Here is a 16,524-nt window from a genome sequence, read left to right as displayed (position 1 = left end):
CTGCCTGAGTATTGTGTGAGCCCCAAAGCACCGCTGTGCATTACACACTTATCTCTGCAAAACCACGCTGCACAAGTGACAACTTCCAGGCAGAGGGGAGGGGGAACTGCACAGCTTTGGGATAATTAAAGCAGAGATGAGTGTCACCGCTGCAGATAATTCTGCATTAGCAGTAGAGTTACTTAATGGAATGAAATAAACTCAGCCAAATGGTTTGTTTTAAAGGGAATTTAGGGGCTGCAAAAGGTGCCCAACTGACAGCCCAGGAGAGTGAGAATGACAGCCCTTCATCATTCACAAAGCGAGGCTCCCACCTCCCACCCTGGCTTTGGGAAGCAGAGGAAAAGCTAAGGGAAACTTCATCCAAGTCCTTGGTCATTCAGGCTCTGATCCATCCAGTGGGCACCCACACAGGGACCAGTCAGTCACCAAGCAGAGAGGAACAACTGACTGGGATCAACTGGCCACAGCAACACCCTGCAATGCTCCAGGCTTGGGGGAGAGTGGCTGGAAAGCTGCTCATGGAAAAGGACCTGGGGGTGCTGACTGACAGAGCTGAACATGAGCAGCTTATGCCCGTGCAGCCAGAAGGCCAATGGCATCCTGGCCTGTACCAGCACCAGTGTGGCAGCAGGACCAGGGAGGTAACAGGCATTGGAATGGGCTGCCCAGAGACTGGTGGAGTCACCATCCCTGGAAGTGTTCACACACCACGTAGACAAGGCCCTCAGTGCCATGGGTTAGTGGTGGCCTTGGCAGTGCTGCGGAAGGGTGGGATTTCATGATCTTAGAGGTCTTTTCCAACCTGGCTGATTCTCTGATTTCCTACATGAAGATACCAGCTCTGACACAATGGGTTGATCCAACCTAGAGATGTTCCACAGCCCACCCCCACGAGCATCCGCCAGGAAAAGAAAGAATAGATTGATCAGTGTCAGTGCAGACAACAGAAACAACAGGGTAAGTAGGCACGTGGCCCCCAACAAAACCACCTCCTCCCACCAAGTCCACAAGGCCTTCTCATTCCTCTCCTCTTGCTTCAAGAACTGCGCACCTACACACAACTCCCACCCCTGCTCTCGTCTAGATGGCTCTCCACAGCGTCCTCCTGCTTGTTAGAACAGGGACTCTCAAGGTCAGTCAGAATTTATAAGGCAGCCATTTCATCTTTTGTGCTTTTCTGGCTACAATCCTTCCTAAAAGATGCTGAACGGTGGATATTCTGCCGCTCCGAAAGCCCTGCCAACACCAGGCCAATTAGGAGCTTCAGGATGATGCATATTAAAGTTATTATGGGAGGCAGTTCTGCAGCCAGAATAAATCTTAACTGAACCTTTAAGTGGTTTTTCTAACTCTTGTTTCTCCTCCTTGAAAACAGATGAAAAGACACAAATCTCCTCCTTCAAAATCTGCAGGGATTCCAGCCAACCACCACCTTCTCCCTCGAGAGCAGATTCTGCCCTCAAAGCAATAATTCATTTCATCCAAGGCCGAATAGATCATCTTTATCTTTTACATTCAAAATCACTCCGAAACTTACAGTATCAGTGAAGACTGACCTGAGATAGTGCCTGCACATCTCAAACTGCTGCTGAAAGAAGCTCCAGTGGTTTTGCAGCGCAGGTCTTCAGCAGTCTACAGCCTGTCTGCAGACAGTCAAAGCCAAAGGGACACAGATGATACAGTCAATGTTTCAGATGAGGTTCTGTAGGAAGTATCTAATTATAAGGTTGGGATGTAGGTCAAAACAGTGAATCTTAAAGAGGATCTGAGGAATGGAGGCAGCAACATCAGTTTTGATAGCAAGCACGAGATGGCATTAGGGCAGATCTGCCACTCTCCTCCCACCACTTCCCAAACCAAACTTGCTCTCAGGAGCCCTTCTCTACCCCTCCAAGAAGCACCATTAGAAACCATTTACACACAACCACCTTGTGCTCCCCTCTGCAGCCTGAAAGCACAACTTCACAAGCTGCTAGATCCATGCAGCCAAACGTGAAAGTGAGCCCAGGAAGCATGGGGAGAAAAGGAAAGATAGAAGTAGGCTGACTGCACATACATCTCCAGTTTGTAAACTGGGTCAGTACTTAGTGGCCTCACACCTCCAAGTGATCTATTCCTATATAAACCAATGAACTTCAAAAACTAAGGGTAAACTCGTCCTGAGAAATATTATGGTAACTCCTGGAGAAGGAGAGTCAGAATGAAAACAAATAAGCAAAACCTTGGAGCTGCTGCCTTGCTATGCGAGCAATGTGAGGGCTCAGCAGCTCCCAATCCAGCCTCGGGAAGGAGTCCTCATGGGTGTCCCTTCACTGCCACCTTCAGGAAGCACTCACTGCTGCTTCCAACGCGCTCACACCGCAGGAAAGGATGAGCTCAGCGAAGGCATCATCACTGTCGTGCAACAGAGATGCCCATTAAAAACCCTCATTTCCAAAATCAGGAGTACCACAGCTGGAATCGCATCCCAGAGAACCGAGGAGCAGAGCCTGCAAGATCAATACCCAGAGCGGCCACGGGCTGAGCCAGGCTTCTGACCCCAAATAAGATACATAATTCATCTCCCAGGTTCTGCACAAGGCAGGGAATAGATTTTCCTAGATCCTAAACTGAAAGGGGTGTTAATGAGGATACACAGGTTATGGATTGTTTATGAGACTCCATTCACATCATTGCATTTTAAAGGCTCACTTGAAAAGCCAACAAGTTCCCCCCCCAAAACCAGTTACAGGATAAGCACATTCAAACTGCTTTGCTAAGGAAAGGGCAAGTTTTCATAACAGTTCAGAGGCAGTAATGAAGTGAAAATGTAATGCATAGGTCTGATAAGATATCCTAGCATCACTTATTTATTTACACACGTGTGCACAAGATGCTCCTTAAGCCTCTGGACAATGTACTGACTTACCAGTAGAGGACATGAATTATCAAGCAGGAGACTTAGTTCCAAATCAGTCTGCATCATAGCTCTTAAAATAGGCAAATGACTTGCTGAACTGTAGAGTGAAGCCCAACTAAGCTCAACAGCAACATCTGCTGGGCAACCAGCAACAACCACCTCAAATGACTACTGACATGGAAGTTTATCAGTCATTCCTGCAGAGATGCGAGTTTTCACTGCAGCTTAAGGACGCCCGGCGAGACATCCCTCGTGCAGAAAGCAGATGTAACTTCTGAAGGTGGGCAAACAACAAGGCAAAATTCTGCCTGCTCAAGGAGTCAGAAAATGTATGTGCCACCATTACCTGCTCCCCAAGATACCTGGCAGCAAAACACTGAAATAGAGGGGTTAAGATGCACTTCAATGAGACTGTGCTGAGGAAATCTCTGCCCTTCCACTTCAATCCCAGCTGAAGAACACCCCTGGTACCCCTTGAACTACTTTCTCTCCTAAGGGAGCAGCCTGCATTTGAAAGCCCTGAGGCAGTGGAGTATTTATCAACCACACTGGTCCCATCTACATAGAGGAGAATGGCAGCTAAGACCATTAGAGCTCCTTTCCCTCCAGGTGCCTTAACATTCCTTATTAACCTCAGAAAATAAGGCTGCTAGGGCAGAATGACATTAGTGGAGCAGGAGCAGGAGCAGGGCTAATGATCCCCAGTAACTCTGGGCACAAACTGAGACTCTATTGAGATTAATCACAATGAAAACTCTTATTCATACCCCAAATGCATTACATAAAGAGAAGAAGTGGCTGGCAACAGCTTCAAGATCGGGTTTAGTCCTTCATCACAACTGGAATAAGGGCAAAGTGCCCAAGTGCCAGGTTCTGAACAGCCATGGGAGAAGGAGTTGACACATCCCACTTCTACTACCAGCAAGGGAACAGTGTTTAATCCTTACCTGGCCAGCAAACCACCTCTTTCTGCAGGTCACTGTATACAGGCAGGGAGGTTTTCACCAGAACTCCGATAACCTTCAGCAGCACAAAGGCTCAGAGAACTCACACTGCAAAATGCAGAGCCCTGAACAGGGAAAGGCAGACTCTGCCCAAGGGGCAGCTCTGGAAGTGAAGGAAAACTACACCATTCCCTTGAAAAGCACAGCTGGCTTTGCAGCTTGAACCTCTTCTGCTTCCCCAAGTTCTGTACTTGAAACAAAACCTTTTTAGCCTGAAATATTAGGGAGGAGGATTTAAGAACCACACAAGTTTATTTACAACTGATAATGTTATTTGGGAGGTTTTTTGACTTGGGCTTGCTTTGTGGGGATTTGTTGGGGTTTGGGTTGGTTTTGTTGTTGGGTTTGTGGGGTTTTTAAGCACACTCTTATTCCCAATGCCCCTTTATTCACATCTAGCTGTTAAACCAGGAGAACATATCACTTGATGGTACAAAGATGACCGATTGCTCAGGTCCTCAGCTGGGAAAAGAACAGCTTTTGCAAGGAACCATTTGTGTATTGAAAGCTGGGAAGCTCCAGGGGAGAGTCACAGTTTCAGGTTACTGTTGCCAACCACAGCTATAGCCAGGTAACACTGAGGAGCAAACCCACCCTGCTCAGAGGCTGAAGGGGAAAGGAGAGGGAAGAGATACAAGCTTATGCGTTTGAAAAAAAGAAAGGAGCTTGAAGACAATGAACTACTCTTTGCATGGCAAAAAAGGATCAGGCTTCAGATCCAGTGAATGCACATGGCAAGCACTGAGTCCTAGTTGGAAGAGCACAGGTTATTTAACAAGCGTAGCCTCAGCCTAAGGTGCTATTCACACAGGTATTAAACTCTGGAGCTCTTTCTTTTGGACAGTAATTATACATAGCTCTGTTCTATCTGCGTGTTTGATCAATTTTTACTCCCTGCTCCTACTGCATCATCCTTCAACTTTGCCCATTATCACAAAGTCTTCAAGGCTAAAAAGGCTCTAAAGCCCCAGTGTAACATGCAGCCAGGAAAAGGAAAGGCAGCTCATTCTCTAATTCCTTCCCCCCCTCCTGAGCTTGCAGGTGTTCTATTTTCATTGTCTCAAAATCAAAGAGAAAGTCATCAGCTCATTTCCTCTCCCTCAGTAAAGCCCCTTTTAAGAAGCTACTTTCCATCATGTTTTACTCAGCGCTCATAAATAATATAGGTAATTGCAGATGGCCGTAACAAACAAGAGGAGAAAGTACACGGATAGAGCACAAAGGAAACAATAAAAACTCTGATGTGCTCCAAAAGCAGGAGGAATTCCCAGCAAACAGCAGCGACTGCATCCAGGTCATTTTTTTGTAACACAATCAATAGTTCAGGGACAGACTTTAGCCAAAGCCAAACGTGGGTGCTGGCAGCTTGGCTCCCTTTGCAGCACGCGTTTCCTACCTCTTCCCCACATGCAATCCACACAGCTATTTCTTCCCTCGAAATCTGCTTCAGGAAGGAATATTGGTCACGGAAATATAGGCTGGAAAATGCTGAAAATCCACATTAGATAAGCAGCATGCAATTAGGAGGGTATTATGCCGACTGTAACAAGCAACTCTAAGAGTCCAGCCAGCTGCCCAAGAGTTAACGTTGTGCGCCTCATCAAACCCTCTTGCAGAGGTTAAGCACACAATAGACTATCTAAAGCACAGCTCGAAAGGCTGCTTGAAATTCCACACGTGTGCCTCAGCAATGTATTTCTATTAATGTCCAGTGTGTGTCAGCATGAAGATAAGGTACCAACATCATGTCCAACCAGGCAGCTAGAGAATGGGATGCCGTGTAAAACATTGTCTGATGCTCAGAATCCCAGTGAACGGTGGCATCCGCAATCTCAGCACAGGCACCGATAACACCACTGAGGAGAGGTGGTGGGAGCAAAGTCTGCAGTTTGGGGGGAGAAAAGAGACAGAGAGAAAGAGGGAGCAGAGGGAAGCAAACAAGACTGGAAATAAACTGCCTCAGCAAACAGGAGCGGGTATGAGGACGCTTAATTGCAGCAGAGGGAATAAACGAACTGGAAAAAGCCACAGTGAAATTAGCTCTTCATATCGAAGAATCACAGACAGGTCTGGGTTGAAGGGACCTTAAAGCTCATCCAGCTCCAACCCCCTGCCCCAGCAGGGACCCCTTCCACCAGAGCAGCTTGCTCCAAGCCCCTGCGTCCAGCCTGGCCTTGAACACTGCCAGGGATGGGGCAGCCACAGCTTCTCTGCTTGCTCAGGGAAGCATCAACCTGCTTTAGCTTTTCTTTAAGGTGAGAAATAAAGAAATCACATCAGTGCTTATTTTGATTTCTCCCATCACACCATGCACCAGAAGACTCTGAGTTTACAATCTATTGTAGCTATCTTATTAAACAGCTACTTCATTATGCCACTTGTCACCCTTTCTTATGAGACCCAGAATGATTCTCCCTCACCCCACCACCTGCTGCAGAACACTCTGCCCATCTCAGGTATCTACCTCCTTTACCACCCTCAGCTGTCAGCGAGGATCACATCAAGGCACACATACCTGTTACGGCTCCAAGGAAAGGTGGCAGATGCACCGTAGCCAGTTTTCATGGCATTTAGGGAATATGACAGAAATGACAGCCTGCGGTAGGTCACCTACCTCACATCCCCATCATGAGAGCGCAAGAGCAATCAGCGCGTGCCATTCACTGCAAACTTATTTCCCAGCTCTCACATTAGCCCTTCCCATTCACAGTCTTGCTCTTTTTAAGTAACACTTTCCAGTCAGAGACATCAAGAAAATTCTCAGTGATCAAAGATCATTCATTCAAGATTTAAACACTGTCATTTCTGAGATAGAGAATGGGGAACCGTGGAAAGCTATCACCAAACACTAAGTTAGATGTATGTAATATCCCAAATACTCCAAACACAGACAAGCAAAGTCATAATCCAATAATAAAGTTTAACCAAGCTAGTGGGAACTGCCTTCTTCTAACACACTCAGCCTTTCCACCTGACAACCTCATAGCACAATCGACTCCACATTTGACTATCACTGGCTCATAGGAAAGGCTGAACTCCCAATGCATTACCAAATCTTGCTGGTTATGACCCCAAAATCAGCTGCAGAATTAGAGCAGAATTCTACCACTCCACAGTAGTCAGTGCAGTAAAAAGATGCAGCAATAACTTTGTTGGAGCATCCATGGGAAAATATCCACATGCTGTTCTTTCTTTATGAATTGAGGATTCTGTAGCTGCAGGTAGGGGAAAAGGAAGGCTCATCTTACCTTCTGCTTCTTAAATGACGGAATGGCTTTACAGCAACCTGAAGTCAGAATAAACGAGCCTGGAAGAAGTTTCTGTGGAGCAGATGAACTTGCAGATCAAAAAGAAGTGTGAAATACGGGCAGAGGAGAATTGAGGCAAGGCAGAGAGGTGGGCAGCACCAGGGCCAGCTTCAATTTGTTGCAGCTATAGGATTAAAGAGGCCAACCTGTGTGATAAGGTCCCTTAGCCCAAGAGACTACAGGAACAAAGCTCCAACAACCATCAGCTGCTGAAATCTGCAAAACTCTCCAAACATAAATTAACCTTCAGCAGGAGATAAAAGAGGAGCTGAGGAAACTGGAAGTTATTAGAAAATGCTATAAATGTTTGACAAATCAGAGCGGCAGCAGCAAGGAAAATAAGGAGCATCAGCCAGATAACAGCCCTGCCTTCCCTCCAGAGGGGCTGGAGACAGAGGAGGGTTTCTTCTGCTTTGCCTTGGTTTTCACTGTCTGGGTTCATTGCAGTACACATTCTCCTAAATTGCTTTAGTTAAATTTAGACCTCCCTGATGCTCTAGAGACAGGAAGTTATTGGCTTGCTGGAGGCAGAAGGATGTAGATCCTCACCACGCCAAGCTTAAGTTTAATGCCAACCTTTCCAAAGTCCACCATTTAGTACTGGCAGACTGCTTCCCATAGGGATCCCTTACATGCCTGATGGTTTCACGAAAAGAAGCAACTCCTTCACTGCAGAAAAGCACCCACTTCTATAGTAGTAAGTAACAGCCAGAGAGGAACATAACTGGAGGGAAAGGAGGAATGTTCTGGTCAGAGACTATAGAATAACTTTGAAGGCTGCACACATTAATAAAGGTGCTGAAGCAGCTCTGCTCTGGAGACAAGCTGAAGTTCAGCCTGGAGATACCCTAGAGCAGCTCCAGTGCCTAAAGGGGCTACAAGAAACCTGGAGAGGGGCTTTGGACAAGGGCCTGTAGGGACAGGACAAGGGGAATGGTTTTAACCTGCCCGAGGGGAGACTGAGATGAGCTCTTAGGCAGAAGCTCTTCCCTGTGAGGGTGCTGAGGCGCTGGCACAGGGTGCCCAGAGAAGCTGTGGCTGCCCCATCCCTGGCAGTGTTCAAGGCCAGGTTGGAAACAGGGGCTTAGAGCAACCCACTTTAGTGGAAGGTGTCCCTGCCCATGGCAGAGGTTGGAGCTGGAGGAGCTCTAAGGTCCCTTCAACCAAAACCAGGCTGGGATGCTGCAACACATTTTCTTCAAAGGAAAGCCTAGACAAGTATCTCTTAGCTCAAAGAGCAAGAATGAGAAGGACAAAAGGAACAAGGTCTGAAGCTGCCCAGCCTGAATATTTACATCTCCCTATCAACAGCTTGCAACATTTTGTAATAAAGGCTTAAAACCAAAAAACCCTACATCTTTCCACTCATATCCACACATTTAAAAGCAGTTTTATTCACTTAGTGAGGGCAATGAAAACCAACTGCACTGCAACTCCAGCCAAAGAAAGGCAGCCCCCCACTACCCTAGCTGGAGCATAGCAGCTGGTTCCATGCACCAAGGTGGGTGTGCTCCACACAGCATGGGTATGCTCTGCTAATAGCAGGGACAGGGCTCAGCAGGAGGCACAACTGGTGGCACACACAGCCCCATGCAGGAAGTGGTGTTCTGCTAACTAAAACACCAGTTGTTTGCTAACTCATCTGCAAAGGTGTCACTCCTGCAGTGAGCATCTGTAGACACTTGTTGCATGCACTGTAACATCAATGGGAATCAAACTTGGAGAAGAAGAACTGAGTGGGCTTTTCCCTCATCTTGCACTGTTATTTGAAACAAGCTTCCATACTTCCTGATTTAAATCAATGTTTGCTGCTTCCCCCACAGACTTCAATCAAGAAATATTTACAGAAATGACAGAGTACTAAATACTAAACCCACAATTTGTGTTGGCAACATCTCCTCCCAGAGCCAACCTATCTGCTGCACAGGCTTGCAGCTTGGGAAAGAGGAGGGGGTTTAGGGAGCTACAAAGCAAACAGGACAAACAAAACCAGCCCTGATGTGAGCAACAGCCAAACCACAACACAAAGCTCTCAGAGACAACACCTTCTATCGCACCAACTCAGATAAATAGAGGGGAAAAAGTGACAGGCTTGGAGAACAGAGGCCTGAGCTCCAGAGCAGCCTCACTCCACTGCTACCAGTTTCAAACCCATGGTACTTACTGGACCCCAGGCAGCCACTGCACCTTGTCACAACGATAGGAGATTACCCACAAACCAACCCCAGTCTAATCTAGAGATGCTCACCTGTGGTTAATCTGCCAGGATGAAGCTGATCCCCACCTTATCGCCAGGTAAACTAAAGCATTAGCGAAGCTAAACCATGTTTATTTCTAAAGCCATCTTCAGCACCAGTTCAGCTGCATCTACAGCTGATGCTGCTCAGCAACAGTGGGTAATTCACAGGGAAAACTGAGGCAAGAATGACCTGAAGCTTCATCACTGACCAGAAACCTAACAAAAGCTGGCTATGAATGGGCCAACTGGATCATTCCTCCACCCCAACAGGGCCAGAAAGAGAAACCTACTTCACCTGAGCACTGCCTTACGACAACCAAAATGCTCCTCCATTGCATCAACTTGTAAGTGGGCTTTTTATGTTGCTTTCAGCATTTTCACCTCCACATGCTGTGAAACGGAGTAGAAACACACCCGTTAAACCTTCAACAGACCAATGCACACTAAAACAAGGGTGGAGGTGTCCAAAGGATGCCACAACAGTTCAGAATCCCCCATTTGGAAGGTGACACCGATATCAAACCCCAGTGCCCTGATCGAAGGCATTCCCAGTCATACTTCCTCCTTCAGCTCTTCTCTCCTGAATGAACAATGAGCGAGAGGATCTGAGGAGCAAGAAAGAATCCAACAGTCTATGACCAATTATTACCAGCTACTGCAGCAACCAGAGAGAGACCCTAAAGCCCTGGAAGTATTCCCTCCCATGTTATATTCCAGACCACACTCATCTAAACAGCACAATGCTGGAGCCACCAGAAAGCAGAGGTTGCCATGCAGCACGGTAGTGAGCAGGGCATGGCCAGGAGCCCTGGGAACAGCGAGCATCCATCATTGATGGCTGAAGAAATACTTCCCAGCAACTTAGGAATTCTGTGTCTGTATTCACAACAGCAGCCAGTGCCCATTGGCATTGTCTGGAAAAGCTCATCACAGGGCAAAGTTTGTCCTACTGCTGCTCCATGAATTCATCCTCTCAAAGTGAGAAGGGAGAGGAGGACTTTTGGTCAATAACTCTGACAAAGCCATTATCCTCGCAGTATTAAATGGGGAGATAAGAACTTGAGGGCTTTGCACAAATCATATTAGTTCAATTCTCAAACCCGGGTAATGCTTCTTTCCAAAGTATTAATTTCATTTATTCTATTTGCTCTCCCTCTGTCCTGATAACACAGGAGCACATGGCCCCTAAATGAGATCCTCCTATTTTCCAAGTTCTAATCCTCCCTTTCTAGAGCAGTAATGAGATGTCTTCGCTTAATCGCGTTTATTAACCCCCCCCTCCAGCTCCAGCTTTTATCCAGCCCTATTCCACATTGATTTGTCTCAAAAGCCATCAGGCAGCGAGACACCAGCTCCAAGAGGCCCGTGATGCATCTGCTGCACACGCTGCTCAGCCTGAGGAGATTACAAAGGCAGAAGGAGAAGAAAGAGCAGCTTTGCTTGCAAAGTTTCCTTTGTTGGGAAGAAGACCGGGGGGGGGGGAAGAAAGCCAAAAGAAGTGAGAAATTGAGAGGTTTTGATTAATTGGAAATGAAAAAGGAAAGATTCCTGGTGCTGGGGAGAGGTGAGACCATTCACAACACAGGGAAGCAATTAAATAACCTGACTGTGGCAACTTGGGAAGTCCCTTGTGCTAGAACTAAGAAAGGCTTTCAAGAAAGCTGTATTAATTCTTGGGCATTTAACATGGGACACAAGGCATGCTCCAGGCATTAGCTAAACACCCCAGGCCCTGCTGGGGAGTACTGTCCACATAATCCTTGTTGTGCTGGAAGTACCTAAGGCATTCAATTATTCAGAGTCCAGTCAGCACCATGAGCCTGCACAAACAAGCACTGCAGCTCTAACAGCAATTGGCAAGGGCTGTTCTGCAGCAGCTCAGCATCCACATGAGTCAGACCCCTCTGGCTAAGCAAAAGCCATAGGCAAAGTGAACACTGCACTGTTTGTACTTACAGAGCTGGTCTGCTGCTTAAACTAAAACTTTAAGGAGTTTTACTCAAAACTTATCTAGAACCCAAGTCCCTTGTTCAAAGGCAGGAAAATCCCAGGGAGATCAAGACAAAAACATGGAACAGGACATAGCTACTTAACTCCAAATCCCTCTCGTAACAAATGAGCCACACCAACACATAAACCACCAAAACAACAACAGGTTTTAACCTGCACATTACCCCATAAACAAGGAAGCATTTGGCCCTGGAAGCAGAGAGCAGGTTCCCTACCAAAGATTAGCTCTGGCCACAGTCTCTTCAGGAATGTACGCTATATGATGAGACAGCAGAAGTGCTTCAGAGCAACACTGCCAATAGTAAAAGTCAGAGAATGGAACTCATGGTTAAACGACAAGTGCTGAGCAGCACAATCAAAATGAAGTAATTCCAAAATGCAGCCATCACACCCGGACTGATGGTCTGTGAATAGGGAGGTTAAAGAAGAACATTGCAGCATCACTGGAGACAACTGTACAGGAGAAAGCTACAGATCCCCAAGCTATTGAGCTGCTCAGGGCACAGCTCAAGATCTTACTGCAAATATCAAATAAGGAAATTAATAAAGCAAACCTTTCCAATTGGCCTTGGCATGATCTTCAATCCCCACTACACCAAGCACTGCTAGAAGCAAGTTACTCAGTTCTTTATTTCATGGGAGTTACCCCATTTTTTAATGGCTTCCCCATTAAGCAACAACCACCATCACCTGGGAATTGCTCCCTTTAAGTAGCTAATTTCCAATGCCATCTGCACCTGGACCAGCACTAGGTTCCTAGAGTTCCACTACTATCTCCTACCTGAAAGAGAAGAATGACACAGAAGAGATGAAAGAGCAGCTCACACCATTATCTGTCCCAGATGCTAGGGTTAAAAAGCAGACCAACCAAGAAACACATTCAAGCCTTATTCCAAATGAAGGTAGAAAACAACACTGGAAGACAAAGGACAGATAAGATTTGAGTAGGATTGAGTCAATACAACAAGGTGACCATGCCCAAAAGGTGACCACAGCTGAGATAAAGCAGGTCTGATAGGGATCCCAATAACTTAAAAGGCTGACAGGAACAGCTCATGCTTAGGAAAGCATCAGGCAGCCAACAGACAATGGCTTTGACCCCATCTCTGCAAGGACAGGCCAGACTATTCCATTTTTAAGGATCCTGGATTTATGACTGATCAAGAGGTAGTTTAAGAGCAATAAAATTTAACAGTTTCTCATTCTTGCATCACATCCTGGGTTAACACTCCATGGTCACTGTTTATCGTTTATGGGTTACACAGGGAGAAGCTGATCAGATCTTTGCAGAGCACCAAGTATGCAGTATCTGGGTATGTGACACTGCAGGGTTAAAAGCTAACTCAGGTAACAGAAGAGGCTTTGTATGTTAGCAGCCAGGTTCCAACTCCTTTTAGAGGACTTCACAAGCACTGCCTGACTCTGCTAGCCACAATTTTCCAGGGTTACTCCACACCTCACTGCAAGAGGACTAAGCCAGGCCACATCTTTAAATGGGACAATAAATCCATCAGCTTCTCCCTCCCTCCTTTACCAAAGTCCATTAACTGCATTCATAAAGAGAATATTCTCTTTCTAGTGGAAAGAGAGTTAATGCTGCATTTGCTGACCCACATGCGCTATGCAGAGGAACACAGTCACCTGCCTCAGACATGACTATCCCAAAGCTCAGCAATCCTCCACCTTCCCATGGTCAGGGTACAAGCTGCCAAGAGGAAAATTCCCACAATGCAGCAGCCATGCCCAGGCTGTATCCAGAACTGGTTCAGAGACTCCCAATCCAACCACACACAAACGTTATCAGGGAGTCAAAAAGCACCAACGGGTCCAAACCCGCAAACCAATGCATGGGAGGCAATTTCAGGACTGTAAATTCAGGACAATGTCCTGAGGTTGAAAATACAGCCTCTTGCTGAAGAAGCCTTCAAGCCCCAGAACAGAAGCTGCAAGTGTAATACAGGTGGGAAATACATACAGAGAAAACATCCTCAAAGGATTCTTCATTTAAATCAGGTGCACGCAACAGATCAGGAGGATGGAAGAACACAACAAAGTCCACCATTACTGAAGTCTGCCCTCTCCCTAAGCCATCCTTTCAGTACATACCAGGCACAGAGAATCAGTCCAGTTCTCTCAATGAAGTTCCAACATCCCAGTCTAAATGGGGGACGTTTGATCTCACTGTGGCAAGCAGAGTCCCACCTCAATGTCACACCCCAACACCTCACACCACTGCAGGTCAGTAAAGAGGCAGCTCCAGCAAGACTCTGCCTTGTTTACAGGCAGAACACCACTGGCACAGTAATGTTAGGACTTAAAACAACATAAAATCCTATCATGTGCACATTAAGCACCACCAACAACCCAGCAGTCACTGTTCATGCCTTTCCCTGCAAGCTTGGCCTTAGCATCACTGAATGACATGCTGCAAGTGTAGCCTGCCAGCTACACTGTAAGCCAGACGTGAAGTGACAAATGGAACGAGGAGGTGGTGAGTGTTCCAGCACAAATCAAAGTTTTTAAGCTCATCACCCAAGTGACACGTAATGAATCTGCTCAAGCAGAGATACTTTAGCCTGTCCTGCATGGAAACATACAGGGGTTTTTGTTACTCACCATCTGGGCTACTCTCTGCCTCTCTTCACGAGCATTGGCCCTCTCCCGCTGAAGGGCAGCACTAGCTGCTTCCTTCTCTCTTTTGGCCAGCCGGAGCAGCTCCTCCTGAACCAGCGCCTGCTCTTGCTCGTACCTGTATGAGCACCAAAGCAAACAGAGAGAAGGTGATCAAGAGGCTTCTGGAAACAGGGTCATGGCTTAGCTTGTGTAATGCAAGCCTTGGAAATCCCATACGCAAAGAGAGATTGATGGAGTGCTTCACTGCACTCACTGTCAGGGGTCACCCCATAGCCAGGCAGAACTTCCTTGCTGTCATCTGTGTCCCTTGCCCTCTGGGTGCACCTCTGAGAGCACTGCCTCTACTTCACTATTTTAGGAAGCTGAAAACAACAATTAGGTCCCACTTCTTCACCAAACTAAGCCAATGCAGCTCCCTCAGCCTCTCCCATGCCTCCAGCTTGCCAAGGTCCTTAGACATCCAGTCTAGGAAAAGGAGGAGGAACAATCAGAGAGATAAAATGGATCTGATTGTTTTAGGTGTAAACTGGATTAAATCAATCACCATGTTTGAGATTCCAAAACCCCTAAGGGAAGTATCACATACAGACTCCTTCAGTTGTCCCAGAAAAGGCAGCTGTATTCAAGTTCATGCTGTACTGGCCTTGCAATGCACATCACACACAAGTTTCCTGTAGTTACCAACTTGTAACATTGGTCCTCCCTGTTTCTCCAAACACCACCCAGTTGCCCCCAGCTCCCCTGACTGCTCTTTTTGGCTAAGGGATGGCTTCCCTAAAAAAACTGTATTCCATGGCCCATAACTGAAAAAGGCTTCAAAGGAGATTCACTGGCATTAACATGTACAGTCCTTGTGCTGTGACTGAGGCAAAACAGAGAGCAAAAGGAGTTTAACTACTGCTCTTTTCAAGAACTTCACCTCACCTCCTGTGCAGTTCCTGCTTTGCAGCAGAAGCATCCTGACCAGAGTCACTTGCCACTGGCAGCTGGGTTCCTAGAAAGAAGGATAGAAACCTGTGAGAGCTGTAGTACCAAACACAGCCCTTCATCACATCAGAAATGGTCTGATGAGGATTTCATATGTGAGGGTTATCCCATTGAGAGATAACACCTGGAAAAGTCTCTATAGAAAACATAAGTTTGCATTATGAAACAAAGAGGCACTGACAGCATTGTCTTCACCAGGCACACTGAGCAAGACATGCTACAGAAGCTTCTAGGTAAGGAGGTTAACTCCTCAAACCCTGGTTTATACTGAAGCATAAGCATGGGTTCAGACCTACTTTCCATTTTCTTCCTCTAGCTCCAGTAAGTCTTTCCCTTGACCTCCTGCTTTCCTCGTGATTACAAGGGATCCCACAAGTGGAGATGAGGTTATTTGATGGAGTTCAGGCCATCCATGAGACCCACTTTCAGGAAAGAGGCAGGCTACCAGCAAGCATAAAGCAAAAGCCTGGTTCCCCTACTTCAGCTTATTCTAGATGCCTCAAACAAACACACACGGATAACCTACCAACAAAGTGTACCCAAGAGCCAAGAGAAATCAGTTTTCTGACCTGTAAAGACAAGTTCAGAAACCGAGCTCTCCTCACCCACTTGCCAAGCTGTGCTCAGACAGCCCATCCTTCCCTGGGAGCTTCTTTCCAAGAACAAAAAGCCATGTTTCCCCCACCCATCCACAATGCACTCCTGGGCATGCAATGGAGATGAGGCAGCTTGCCAGGAACAAAAGGTTAAATACAGAAGTTCTGCCTTGTTTATTGCAGGGCCTGTAGGGATGGGACAACTGGAATGGCTTTAACCTGCCAGAGGGGAGACTGAGATGAGCTCTTAGGCAGAAGCTCTTCCCTGTGAAGGTGCTGAGGCGCTGGCACAGGGTGCCCAGAGAAGCTGTGGCTGCCCCATCCCTGGCAGTGTTCAAGGCCAGGCTGGACACAGGGGCTTGGAGCAAGGTGCTCTAGTGGAAGGTGTCCAACCTCTGTGGCAGGGGTTGGAACTGGATGAGCTTTAAGGTCCCTTCAACACAAACCAGGCTGGGATTCTGTGATTGTATAAATCCTACAAACAGCCCCATCCTGACTGTCCTGGGCTCAGCAGTAGCAGTCATTTTTCTCCTTCTTAGTAGCTGGTGCAGTGCTGTGGTTTTGACTTTCGGCCTGGGAACAGTGCTGATAACACCGATGTTTTTAGTTGCTGCTCAGTCATGTTTAATCTGACCAAGGACTGTGTGAGTCTCATGCTCTGCCAGGGAGGAGGGGAAGCTGGGAGGAAGCAGAGACAGGACACCTGACCCAAGCTAACCAAAAGGATATTCCATACCACAGCACGTCATGCCCAGGATGTAACTGGGGGCAGTTACCCAGAAGGACGAGATCACTGCTTGTGTTGGGCTGGGTATCGGTCAGCGGGTGGTGAGCGGTTGTATTC

The 16,524-nt window shown here is 46.9% G+C and overlaps 1 protein-coding gene across 3 annotated transcripts in view; it reads right to left on the bottom strand.

The window, feature by feature from the left end:
• CHCHD6 (coiled-coil-helix-coiled-coil-helix domain containing 6) overlaps positions 1-16,524 on the bottom strand; it is a 106,172-nt gene that overhangs the window by 88,562 nt on the left and 1,086 nt on the right. For all 3 annotated transcript variants that reach the window (XM_062636741.1, XM_062636728.1, XM_062636737.1), the window contains exons 3-4: positions 15,022-15,091; positions 14,080-14,212 (exon numbers count right to left, since the gene is read on the bottom strand). In XM_062636741.1, coding sequence (XP_062492725.1) covers positions 14,080-14,212; positions 15,022-15,091 — 203 coding nt within the window. The remainder of the gene's footprint in view (positions 1-14,079; positions 14,213-15,021; positions 15,092-16,524) is intronic.

Source organism: Pezoporus occidentalis, unplaced genomic scaffold (assembly GCF_034315485.1).
Source record: "Pezoporus occidentalis ecotype Australia unplaced genomic scaffold, CSIRO_AGI_Poc_V1 ctg114, whole genome shotgun sequence".
NCBI lineage: Eukaryota > Metazoa > Chordata > Aves > Psittaciformes > Psittacidae > Pezoporus > Pezoporus occidentalis.
The sequence above is the reverse complement of the archived record's forward strand: the minus strand, read 5'-3'. Positions and strand labels throughout refer to the sequence as shown.